Below are 13,139 nucleotides of genomic sequence, written 5' to 3'. Positions count from 1 at the left end.
TTATTTAAATTAAATGTTATTTATTAAATATTTAAATTTTATTTCATATTTATTAAAATACTTAGTTATTTAAAAGGTTGTCCTTTTAAATAATCATATTAAAACAAACAATTACATATTAGGCATATCTGTTTCACTGAGGATAGGAAAAATGTTTTACTTCTATCAAAAAACAATAAAAATTTATTTAGTGATTACTATGTGCCAGGCACTGTTCTAAGCTCTGGAGATACAAATATCAAACAAAAATGGTTCTCATGGAGCTTACGTAGTAAGAGAAAGAAACAAACTGATAATACACATATAGATACCCATACACACACAAGATATTATAGCTGAAAACACTCCATCTCAGATAGGTTAAGTAATTTGCCCACAGTCACACAGTGAGTAAGCAACCAGGCCAGCATTCACATCCAGGCTGTCTTAACATCAAAGCCTGAGCTCCTTCAGTTTTTACCAAATCTAAAAACACCATTATTAATATCAGTCAATACATTTAGACAGGGGTATTTTGTTAATATAAATAACTGCACATGACAAAAATATAAAAAGAAAACTAATAACGTAATTGTTCTCCCCAGTAGTTATCTAAAAGTAAAATACACGTATTAAGTAATACCCACTGCATTCTACAGAAGGAAATGATTAAGGAAAAAAGGCATTTTAGCTAGTCTTGAATTATCCATTATTCTCTTTTAATCAATAAAATGTAAATTCTATCAATCAACACACAGCTCTTAACTATTATATTTTCTAAAAACTGAGATACTTTCTTATTTGATATGAAGAATAAGTAAAATAATGGTAGCCATCTGAAAGTTAAACAAATACACTGCACATTACAAAAACAGGTATCAAAAAAAAAAAAAAACAGGTATCATAGAAAAGCTAGACACTAAAAAAATGCCTTAAAAAAGACAGAAGAAAGACCAGTTAATCATGCTGCTCTGTCAAAGCAAACTAGGAAAACAAAAGCACTAGGAAGGGGAATTAATAAATCATGCATAAGTACAATGATTTTCAAATAGAAATGATAGAATGGAAGGATAAAGCAGTGGTAAATATTGTTTCTCATTCACTTGCTTTTCCTGTACTTTGTCTCCAAAGGAAAGAGGTGCTTCCTCACTTACTGAATCAAAGAATCTAAACACAAAGCACTGTGAAAACAACATAGCCCAACAATCTAGCATCTATATTAGTAGGCTTAACTCAAGTAACTAGAGACATATGGCCCGACAAGGGGAAAGCACTGTGGTCACAGTACCTTCAGCATGCCTTGGGCAGTGCGAGTCTTATCAATTATTTGTTTCAACATTCACTGAAGACAGACTAGGGCCAAGAACTTGCAGAGGAATGTAGGGGTGTAGAAGGGATAGAGAATGCAACATAAAGCAAGTAAGATAAAGTCCCTGCCCTCAGATAGCTTCTTCACCATGGGAGGAACAGAAGTACACAAATAACATCTTCCTATGCTAAGTGCCTGAGTACTCCAGGAAGTGCTTAATTCAAACTGGTGACAAAAGGGAATGAACTGAGGCAACCTACACAATTCAACAGCTTCCTGGAAGATCCAAGGCTAAAAGGACCCACAGAGAACTGGGCCACACAGTGGGGTCATCAGAAGTAATCTCATTCCCCTGTGGAATACTCAGTCCCTAGGTTAAGGATGCAAACTAAATCGGGGTGCTCCTAAAATATGCAGAAATGCAAAGGATATCCCAGACTGAGAACAACCCAATCTACAAATAGGTATCCCAAAAGGCACAGAAAGGAATGGTCCCTGCAGATCAGCATCACAACAGAAAGAGTTATACATAGATGGTTCCATGACTGCTTCAGCACCCATGAGAGGGATGGACAAATAAAGCAGCTTTCAAGTCCATCGGTTCAACAGAACATCAAACTCTCACGAGTTTCAGAGTTTATCGTGAAAAGCAGAACTCTGGGAATTTAACAAAGTAGTAAAATCTGCTTAAAAGTATAAATTTAGTTCTATTACTTTACGGAGCCAGGAACTGATGAGGACTAAAATCATCTCCATTACCAAATTTCATCCTTATATACTCATATGGATCTTCCTGCCACAGCTCTTCATCTTCATCTTTATAACACATCACAGAAAAAATCACATCTTCAGAGATATTCTAACAAGAGAAAAAAACAAAACAACAAATGGGTATAGACTATTCACATTTGGGGAACACAAATAATGAAAGCCTTCCTGAAGTTAGTTTTCCAAACTGTTATATTAATCTTTCTGTCAAGTTTGCATTGGCTAAAGTGAAAGCAGGAAAGCAAAAGCCTTGGGGGTAAGGGGTAGAGGTGGGGGCAGAAGAAGTTAAACATAAGATTGTTTTTTGTTTTTGTTTTTGTTTTTTGCGGTACGCGGGCCTCTCCCGTTGTGGAGCACAGGCTCCGGACGCGCAGGCTAAGCGGCCATGGCTCACGGGCCCAGCCACTCCGTGGCATGTGGGATCTTCCCAGACCGGGGCACGAACCCGTGTCCCCTGCATCAGCAGGCGGACTCTCAACCACTGCGCCACCAGGGAAGCCCGTAAGATTGTTTTTAAACAACAACTGATTAAAGGTACAGAGAAAGAGATGAATGCTATTCTTTAAGTTAAGAGCAGGGATAAAAGTTTTACTATCAATATAAACATACCTAAACATACCTTGATTCTTTAAGAGAAATAAATATCAAACCAAGGTTATATTTACTATTACATTACTTACTGTGAACATTTTTACATTTCCATTTTGATCCTAAATGTCAATATTTCAACAACATTAACATTTTCTTCTTTTTCCATTTTCAACAACTTAATTTCCTACCCTACAAGCGCAGGCTTCAGTGGGGGGAAAAAAAAAATCACATCTAACAGCCTCTATGTTCACTGCCGCTAATGCTCTACCAAGCCCTTCCATGCTCTAACAATTACATATGTAAGAACAAAATTATCTCTTATCACTTCTTCCAAATTAAGTAATTCTAAGAGAAAAAAATTCAGCCTAATAATCAGAGTTTTCTTACTCCTACATTACAGCCATGTAAAAATAAGGCCAAAGTCATCAAGTAGAAAAAAATGCTATCACAGTTCACCCTTACTTTACAGGCACACAGTAAAATAAAATGAAATCTGTATCTTTATTAATTGCAAAGAACCAATCACTATTTGATCAAGGGAATTAGGCAAAGATTATTAAAGTGTCCACAGAAAACAATGCAAAAGATCTAATACCTGTAAGACCTATAATAAGATAACACTAAACAAATTCTATCCTAGACACCAAAGACAAAGTAAAAGAATTGCTTTACTTTTTAGATACCATCTTAGAGATTCCAGAATTTAAGAATTCATAGTCTGAGAGGAAAAAATTCCGTTCCTAACATCTTTGAATTACCCAAAATTATCTGTATGTAAATATTAATTTATTTATTAATGGTCCATAATTTTTCATTCTGATTTATTCTTTAATAAAATGCTGATTCTACCTTTAAGTACACAATTGATATAAAAACCGAAAACTTTAACTTCTTTTATAGAATTTAACAATCCAAAAAGAGAAATAAAAACCTTGTTTGCTCATACCTACAAAAGAAAATGGTCATGTATCAGGCTGTATTTCCTACAAAATAACACTAACTTAGTAGAGCCCTGGGGACTGTTTTCAAAATGCTATCATACAAAATACCTCATTTGATCCTAGCAACCTTTAGGTAAGAAGGGGAGAAAAATATTATCTGACCTAACAGAGGAGAAACAGAGGCTAAATAAGATTCCAAGCAAGATTAACTAAATCCAAGTCTTCCAATTCATACAACTTGAAAACTTCACTCTTCTCAAATACAACTTCCAGGTCCTTCATATCAGATATAAGACTGCATTCATTCGAAATTATTAATGGAAACAAAAACATATTAAATATAAAATATGGGATTAGTTAACACTTACCCTGTCCAGAAAATTTAACCAGAGAATGATTTCCCAGAGCTGCTCCCTGACACTAACCTGTATGTGCGGCTTCATCTGCTTCCAGGTTACAGAATGAACAATGCCTTGGTTGAGATAGTTGAATGCTTGCTGAAGAACACGAGGAGCTATATACTCTTTCTGCCTATACTGGTCTAAAATTTTTAGTAGTACCTACAGGAAAATAGGAAGAGAAAACATAGGAAAACATAAACAATTTTAAAGTTAACAGGATGGGCATTTTAGGCATGACATAAAACCAACGCAGAAGTCATAGAGATAAAAATTAACAGATTTTTAGAGAAGTAAATATTTTGTGAGACAGCACACGAGCTGTTTTAATTCTTAGATAGGTCCTTGCGATATTGAACTGAAGGGTGTCTCACTGTGATTTTCAGCCATTTATCTTGCTTCTAACCTGTGGAACTACTCAAAATAAATCTATACACTCTTCCACATACTAGTTCTTCAAATAAATTAAGACTCCTGTCAAATAGTAACAGATTTGACTAAGTGAACACTGAAAACATCCATATAGCAAGAGACACCATAAACATATTTTAATATTTGATAAAGGTGCATTTCAACTGGAAGAGAAATGGTAAGTTACCCAAAAAACAGTATTGGGACAGCTGACTAGCCCTCTGAAAAAAATTAAGGTGGCTCCCTAACTAAACTTCACACCTAAATAAATTCCAGATAGGGAAATATTTCAACAGCAACAAAAAGTGAAACCACATAGTAACTAAAAAAGAGTATGGAAAATTTTTATTTTATAATCTCAGACCACGGAAAGTCTTTGTAGAAATACCACAAAACTGAGAAGTTATTTTTTTAAATATTGATTTTTAAAAAAAGGTTGTTTCTAAGGAAAGAACCATGCCCAAAGCAGCTGTGAGGACCCAAGGACACGCAGTCAGAGGCTGCACTACAACACGGTCCAAGTCTTCCAATTCCTGATCTCCAGAGCCCTTCACTACAGCAAGCTTATCACTGAACTGCTGAATAAATAAAAGGGGTTCTTTTAAAACATGTACAGAATTTATAAATTCAGAACATGAATTCAGTTCAAGTTATATAAAGTTCAGGTTTATAAAATTTGTCAGAAGTCCTACTATCACCTAGAAACTCCTTCTGCAATGCAGGCTAAAACTGGATGCTACTAAGCACAGTTCTTCCTAATACAGTTGCTGTTCACACAAAGTGGAGGTGGTCGCAGATGAGACACAATAGTAAAGAAGAGAACAGTTTTTGATTTAAAAAAAAAAAACTTTTTAAAGTATCAGGAATATATACTTTAAATGACCAAGGTTCAAACAGTTTATGACATGGATGCAACAGCATGAAATTTAAATGTGTGTGTACATACATGTTTATGTGACACTGGAAAACCTCTACTGAACACACCAGAAGAGGGCATCAACTTTAGGATGCTTACTGGGGTTTAACAGCAGTGGAAAGAGCAGAAGACAGAGCTAACCAGCTCCCTGATTATCCTAGTATCCAAAATGAATGGCTGAATATATAATTTTATTCATCACTCACCAATTTTCCCTACAGACTTTCTCATGGGCCAACAAAATAATCTGTGAGAAAATTATAGCCATAGCTTTCCTGAATTGTTGCAAGGTAATTTTTAGAAATGATAATCCATAAAATGATACTAGTCAAAACGATAATCCATAAAAGGAAGTATTCCATCTAAGATGACAGGTTTGAACTTTCTATCATTGACAGTAAAGAAGACTAATCTGCATAGATTTATAAAAATCTAGAAACACCCTTTGTATCATGAAAGCCTTTTACTATGTCTGATTAATCTTTGCTTCCTTAATATAGCCCTGACACAGCCAATGCTCAATCACTACTGAATTTCATTTGTTGAAACAGAAACAAAAATTTCATGATTCAAATGGCAATACAGATAGTCTTCACGCCCATCTATCCTTTGTAGTTTGTAAATATTAATATCAACTTGGATTATTTCTCAAGAACTCCTAATTTTCACTGTACAGAATGGTTCCCAAACTTCCACAAAAATGTGTAAGTTCTCAGCTGAAAGTCTTAACTTCTGAGCTCAACTCCTCTTGAAATAGATCAATTCCTATTACCTAAATCTTCTGATATAAAAGCTTAGAACAAAGAGGTGGGGCTCCAACAAATAGAGGGTAAGAAACTCATGTGAGATCAGGAAGTTAACTGAAGAACCTGATCTAATACTGGCGACTGCTACACAAGTATCAATCAACAGACTTGAAAGGTTTCAGTCCAGCATCTAGGAGTCTAGAAAGGACATTCTTGCAGTAGCTACCCTAGGACATTTGGTTCTAAAACTGACTGCACTGTATTAGATTCCCAGAGCTGCCATTTCATCCCCCTATAAATATGTATTAACATGTTCGCAAACTACTTTTAAATGGATAGAAGTGACTTAACTACTTTCAGTAGTAACCATCTTTCTATTTAAAAAATGTAAGTTTATTACCTGCTGAATTCCCACTGCATAAGTTTTCAAAAAGAATTCGGAAAATTCAAAGTATTCTTTTGTGACATTTCCTGGGCTTCCATATCTTAAAATACAAAGAGAAAATGTTTAAATACTGCAAATTTTAGAAACAAAGCATGCTCACCAGTTTAAATACTTGTTGAAAGATGTATTCTATTGGAACAGAAACTAACATTTTACCTTTTTTTCACAAGCCCCAAAATGAAATTATGATAAGCTGTACTTAGACTCCAGGCCATACTTAAAATTTCAGACAGAAATATCATTTCTCGATCCTTTTTACAGAGAATAGAAAGATCCAGAGAAGACTGTTCACCTTACTATGATCTCAAAGCCAATGATCACAGTTAAGCCTGCTTTAAAACAAAGCATAGGGTGACTTTTTGCCCTCTGCTGCTCTAAAGAAAAATAATCATATACTGTAGAGCATCAAGGGACCTATTCAATTTTATTATATCCAATACTGAAATACCAACCATAGATTGTAAATCTAATAACCAGAATTACCGTTCAAAGAGACGAGCTACAATGTGTAATGCCCACTTCTTACACTTCCACCAGACTAATTCTGGTCTATCATCCTCGTCAATCTGCAGAGTCTCCTAGGAGGACAAAAACACCCAGATAAAATTCCCACATAATGAAAAGGTTTGTGTGACTAACAAAGGCAGAATAAATATTGATACAAATTAAGTAAAATTAAATGTGAATTCAGACTGCCAAACAAATGCAAATTCTTACTTTATAGATTGCTAGGTAGGAATTAAACAAGCAAAGCAAATTTCAACCAACCAGTGCTGTTGTTTTATCTTCTATCTTTAAAAGGCCCAGATAAGTAGAAAACAAAACACAAAATACCATATCCCTCAAGGAAACTCTCTGAGATGCCAGAAAAGTTCTATATCTTGATCTGGGTGATAGTAACACAAGCGTATGTTTGTCAGAATTCACTGAACTGTTCACTAAGTTCTGTGCATTTATGTGTATAAACTAAACCTCAACACAATTTGTCCCAAGATATGGGCAAAGGAAGGAATACTGCACATTTGGAGACAAGCTCAAAATTTTAAATATTTGATATATTTTAATTTAATTAATTTGATTATTTGAGTTAATCTGATAGATGAAATATAGTATCACTGTAACTACAGATAAAAATGAGACACCATCTTTCACCTATCAAACCGGCAAACTTAGAATTTAACAAAACAGACATTCTCAGTCACTGCTTATTAAAGTATAAGCCAGCGCACTGTTTCTGGAAAGCCGTTTGCAAGGTCTGTCAAAGTCTTGCACAGGGAATTATAGCTATTACTTTCTAATAACTTTTAATGGAGTATAACCTATAAAAATACTGAATCACTATGCTGTACACCTGAAACTAATATTGTATACCTACACTTCAATTAATTGATTAACTAATTAATTAATTAAAGATCTGTCAAAGCCTTAAAGACTGCTAAGAGGTTATCCAAACAAAATAATCATGTATGTGCATAAAAATTTAACTACATCCTTATAGTTAAAACACTAAAAAACTAAAACAACCTAAATATCTAGCAAATGAAGCATTCAACAAAAATGACACAATGTAAAAAACTTCATAATCATACAAAATATTTACAATAGATTTTAAGTGAAAAATGAACTTCAAAACAGTACCCATCTATACCAGTTTTACAAATATAAAATATGATTGCTCCTCCTAACAAATTTCATTAATGCTCCTTTTTCTGTATACCCTTTTAAATTACTTTTTAATAAGATTTTGTCAGCATACCCTTTTTAATCACTTCTTCCTATAAAGCTTCTGTAATATTTTTTGTAGAAAGAAAAAAAATATGGTTGTATATAAATGTAGAGAAAAAAAGACAAGAGGAATAAATACCAAGTTTTAAAAATGGTTATCATTTTTAGTAGGATTAAATAGTTATTATTCTATTAATTTTATCTGAACTTTCTAAAAATGAGTATGTATCATTAATTACTTTTATTACAGTAGTAATTTTTTTTTTCCTAAATAGCAGGCTGGTATAATAAATCAATCTACCACAAATAACCCAAACCCAAGTTTTCCCCATTCTTCTTAGGAACAGAAGCCCTTTCTTACAGGTGGAACAGTCCTGTCAATAATAGTTCGGAAGATCTCCATCCACGCTGTCATGGTTTGGTTATTCACCAGCTGAAGAGGCAATGCATACTGAAAACAAAGGACAACAACATCAGACAATAATTCCTCCCCTCTAAAAAATCAGCAATTTATCTATATTGAAAGGTTGAAATATATGAAACGGTTAACACCTGACCGTGAAATTAGTAATTTCAGGTGGTTCAACCTAAAATTTAACTTAAAACAGCTCTATAAACATATGTATGTAAATTAAATTTTTTTAATCTAGAAAATATACATGCCATGAATTATTTCTCTAGGCATTTTTTTTTTTTAGCCGCACTGTGCAGCACAAGGGGTCTTAGTTCCTTGACCAGGGATCGAACCTGTGCCCCCTGTATTCAGAGTGTGGAGCCTTAACCACTGGACTGCCATGGAAGTCCCTAAGCTACTTTTTTAAGTAAAAAATTATAATAATACAGTAAGGCATCATTTGTTCAACATGATATTCTAGATAAGTGATTTTTTACCATTTACCTCTTTGTGTGTCAAACTTTTCATTTTTCCAGCTTTATTGAGATATAATTGATATATAATACTATGTATGTTTAAGGTATAGAACAGGACGATTTGATACACATATACATTATGAAATTACTATCACAATAAGGTTAGTCAATACTTCCATTACCTCATAAAATTATCTTTTTATTTTTGAAGTATAGTTCATTTAAAATATTATATTAGTTTCGGGCATATGAGTGATTCAGTATTTTTATAGACTATACTCCATTTAAAGTTATTACCAAATAATGGCTATATTTCCCTGTGCTGTACAATACATCCTTGTTACTTATTTATTTTATACATAGTAGTTAGTGTCTCCTAATCCCATACCCCTGTCTCAACCCTCCCCACCTCCCTCTCCTCACTGTTAACCATTAGTTTGTTCTCTATAACTGTAAATCTGTTTCTGTTTTGTTATATTCATTCGTTTGTTTTATTTTTTTAGATTGCACATATAAGTGATAAGAGTATTTGTCTTTCTTTGTCTGACTATTTCACTAAGTCCATCCACATTGTTGCAAATGGCAGAATTTCATTCTTTTTTATGGCTGAGTAATATTCCATTGTGTATATGTAGATACACACACCACCTCTTTATCTATTCATCTATCGATGGACACTTAGGTTGTTCCCTTATTTTGTCTACTGTAAATAATACCACTATGAACACTGGGGTGCATGTATCTTTTCAAATTAGTGTTTTCATTTTTTTCCAGATATACACCCAGCAGGAGAATTGCTGGATCATGTGGTGGTTCTGTTTTTAGTTTTTTCAGGAACCTCCATACTGCTTTCCATAATGGCTGTACAAATTTACATTCCCACCAACATGTACAAGGATTCCCTTTTCTCCACATCCTTGCCAACATTTGTTATTTGTAGATTTTTTGATGATAGCTATTCTGACCAGTATGAGGTGGTATCCAGTGGTTTTGATTTGCATTTCTCTGATAATTAGTGATGTTCAGCATCTTTTCATGCGCCTGTTGGCCACCTGTATGTCTTCTTTGGATAAATGTCTATTCAGGTCTCCTGCCCATTTTTTAATTGGGTTGTTTTTTTGATATTGAGTTGTATGAGCTGTTTATTATAATTTTGGATATTAACCCCTTATTAGTCATATCCTTTGCAAATATTTTCTCCCATTTAGTAGGTTGTCTTTTTCGTTTTGTCAATGATTTCCTCTGCTGTGCAAAAGCTTTTAAGTTTAATTAGGTCCCACTTGTTTATTTCTGCTTTTATTTCCTTGCCTTAGGAGACAGATCAAAAAACAATTGCTATGATTTATGTCAAAGAGTTTTCTCCCTATTTTCTCTCCTAGGAGTTTTATGGTTTCCAAGTCTTAATCCATTTTGTTTATTTTTGTATATGGTGTGAGGAAATGTTCTAATCTCATTCATTTACATGTAACTGTCCAGTTTCCCCAGCACCACTTACTGAAGAGACTGTCTTTTCTCCATTGTATATTCTTGCCTCCTTTGTCATGGATTAATTGACCATAGGTGTGTGGGTGTATTTCTGAGCTCTCTGTTCCGTTCCATTGATCTATATGCTTGTTTTTGTGCCAGTACCATGCTGTTTTGATTACTGTGTCTCTGTAGTATAGTCTGAAGTCAGGGAGCATGATACCTCCAGGTTTGTTCTTTTTTCTCAAGATTGCTTTGGCAAATCAGGGTCTTTTGTAAATTATTTGTTCTAGTTCTATGAAAAATGTCATCAGTATTTTGATAGAGATTGCATTAAATCTATAGATTGCTTTAGGTAGTATGAACATTTTTACAATATTAATTATTCCAATCCAAGAACATAGAATATCTTTCCATTTCTTTGTATTGTTTTTAAATTCCTTCATCAATGTTTTATAGTTTTCAGAGTATAGGTTTTTTACCTCCTTGGTTAAGTTTATTCCTAGGTATTTTACTCTTTTTGATGCAATTGTAAATAGGGGTGTCTCCTTAATTTCTCCTCCCATAATTATCTTTTTTTGTGGTGGAAACTCATTTTAATGACTTTAATGAAAATCTTTACATCATGAAACATTCAAGAAACATTTTTTCAATTACTTTCCTCTACACTGTGGCATGAAATCACAGTTCACTGTATTACAGTGTGCAACCCCACCCCTACTACACCTTGAGCTACAGGAGATGAGGCATAGCACCTCTGCATCCATGCAGTCCAAAACCTACTACACACTAAGGACATAATGTTAAGTAAAGCTCACAGTCTAGTTGAGGGGGTGAGGGGGAACACATTTAAACAAGGAATTACAATATGGTATGATAAATAGTACAGATAAAAGCAGTGTAATGTTGATAAGGGCACCTGTGAGGACCACCTAATGCAGCCTGCTACTATCAGAGACAACTTCCTGGAAGAAGTGATATGCAAGCCAAGACCTGAAGGAGCACAAATTGACCAGGGCATAAAGGGGAAGGAGAATGCTCCAGGCAGAAACACAGTGCCTTAAAGGCTCAGAAGTGACAGAGGACATGACCTGCTCATGAAGCTGAAAGAATTTCCATATGGCTGGAGTGCAAAGAACAAAGCTAAAGCTAAGTATGGTATAAGATGAGGCAAGAGATGAAGGGTTTTATAGGCCATGGGAAAAAGTTAACACTTTGTTCTAAACGCAGTGGGGAGTCAGTTGGCTTTACGATGGGGAACATAGGAGGAGCAGGCTAAGGGCTGGGGGAAAGTAACAATGAGTTCACTTCTGGACAAACGAGTTCTGAAATATGTATGGAATATTCAACAGTCCTGTACACAATATTTAATAAATGCTTAGACAAAATCAATTTCATTGCATCATACTTTTTAAAACATAAATTTTTCTGCCTCATCCCAAATTGTTAGATAATCACTTTTTACTTCCATAAACACTGTAACTGTGCCTCCTAAAGCCTTCTAAATTTTTGCTTCCAGGATTTCCCACTAAAGAATATTACTGTATTAGCATATAATAGATTACTAAAATGGTTTAAAATGATGAGGGTTTTTTTCTGGTTTTTTAGGTTTTTAGCACATACATGTTGAGAAAAAAAATTTTAGATTTTTGTTCTCTTAGCAAACCAAGTAGAAGTAGAGGTTTTAAGAAAACTATTTCATCAGCCTCTGTCTCACTTACTGATTCCTGGCTATGCTTCTCCCAATGGGGAAAGGGAAGTCTGGCTCCAAATAAATGGGATATTACTATATCTAATGGCAAAACATCTCACTGAATAAAAAATATTTGCTAAAAAGTGATTCTCCTGAGGAAGATTTCTGAACAGAAAAACAAAAACAAAAGCACCATACATCTTCCTACCTTATTACTTTTAAAAAAAGAAAAAAGAGGATGAAGGAATGTTTTCCTAGTACTCTAGTTTCTTCTCTTTTCTCAGATGTGCCTCCTTTCCCTTTCTCTCTCCCCCAAAAAAGGCTAAGCTGAAAAACCAGGAAAATCTGCCTTGGACTATCTCTATTAAAAGTTTAAAAGATGAGGCTAAAAATATAAATCTTTATTCAAGTGAAATATTCTAGAACAGTATGAAAATACTTAAGTCAGAGAGAAGCCAAGAACAAAACCAAACTATCTTGGCTCTCTAGCCTGATGAAACTACCCTCTTGCCATGACTAATTTAACTAGAAAGCATGAAATAAAGCCTTAATCCATTCAACATCAAACAGTTTAAACTGACAACAATTATTCTTCTCCACCCAGATCGAAATAACTTACCCAAGTCTTTTGAGGATTAAATTTTAAATATTTTTATATTTAAAACATTCCATATTAATGTTCTTTATAGCTTTCAGGTAAGAAAAAGGAAGTATTTTAAATGAAGGTAAATGAGGCACTCAATCTTGTTTGTTAGCTTTAAATGGGTCAAATGTAAAGAAACTACCATCAATATGCTTTCCCAATTAAAAAAAGGAAATCTCAGGGCTTCCCTGGTGGCGCAGTGGTTGAGAGTCCGCCTGCCAATGCAGGGGACACGGGTTC

At 34.3% G+C, this 13,139-nt stretch overlaps 1 protein-coding gene across 1 annotated transcript in view; it reads right to left on the bottom strand.

Moving 5' to 3' along the window:
- IPO8 (importin 8) overlaps window positions 1-13,139 on the bottom strand; it is a 69,667-nt gene that overhangs the window by 40,067 nt on the left and 16,461 nt on the right. The window contains exons 6-10 of the mRNA XM_024747141.1: window positions 8,591-8,680; window positions 6,988-7,082; window positions 6,460-6,544; window positions 4,014-4,148; window positions 2,048-2,147 (exon numbers count right to left, since the gene is read on the bottom strand). Of these exons, the coding sequence (XP_024602909.1) occupies window positions 2,048-2,147; window positions 4,014-4,148; window positions 6,460-6,544; window positions 6,988-7,082; window positions 8,591-8,680 (505 nt within the window). The remainder of the gene's footprint in view (window positions 1-2,047; window positions 2,148-4,013; window positions 4,149-6,459; window positions 6,545-6,987; window positions 7,083-8,590; window positions 8,681-13,139) is intronic.

The sequence above is a fragment of the Neophocaena asiaeorientalis genome, unplaced genomic scaffold (genome assembly GCF_003031525.2).
Source record: "Neophocaena asiaeorientalis asiaeorientalis breed wild unplaced genomic scaffold, Neophocaena_asiaeorientalis_V1.1 scaffold487, whole genome shotgun sequence".
NCBI lineage: Eukaryota > Metazoa > Chordata > Mammalia > Artiodactyla > Phocoenidae > Neophocaena > Neophocaena asiaeorientalis.
The sequence above is the reverse complement of the archived record's forward strand: the minus strand, read 5'-3'. Positions and strand labels throughout refer to the sequence as shown.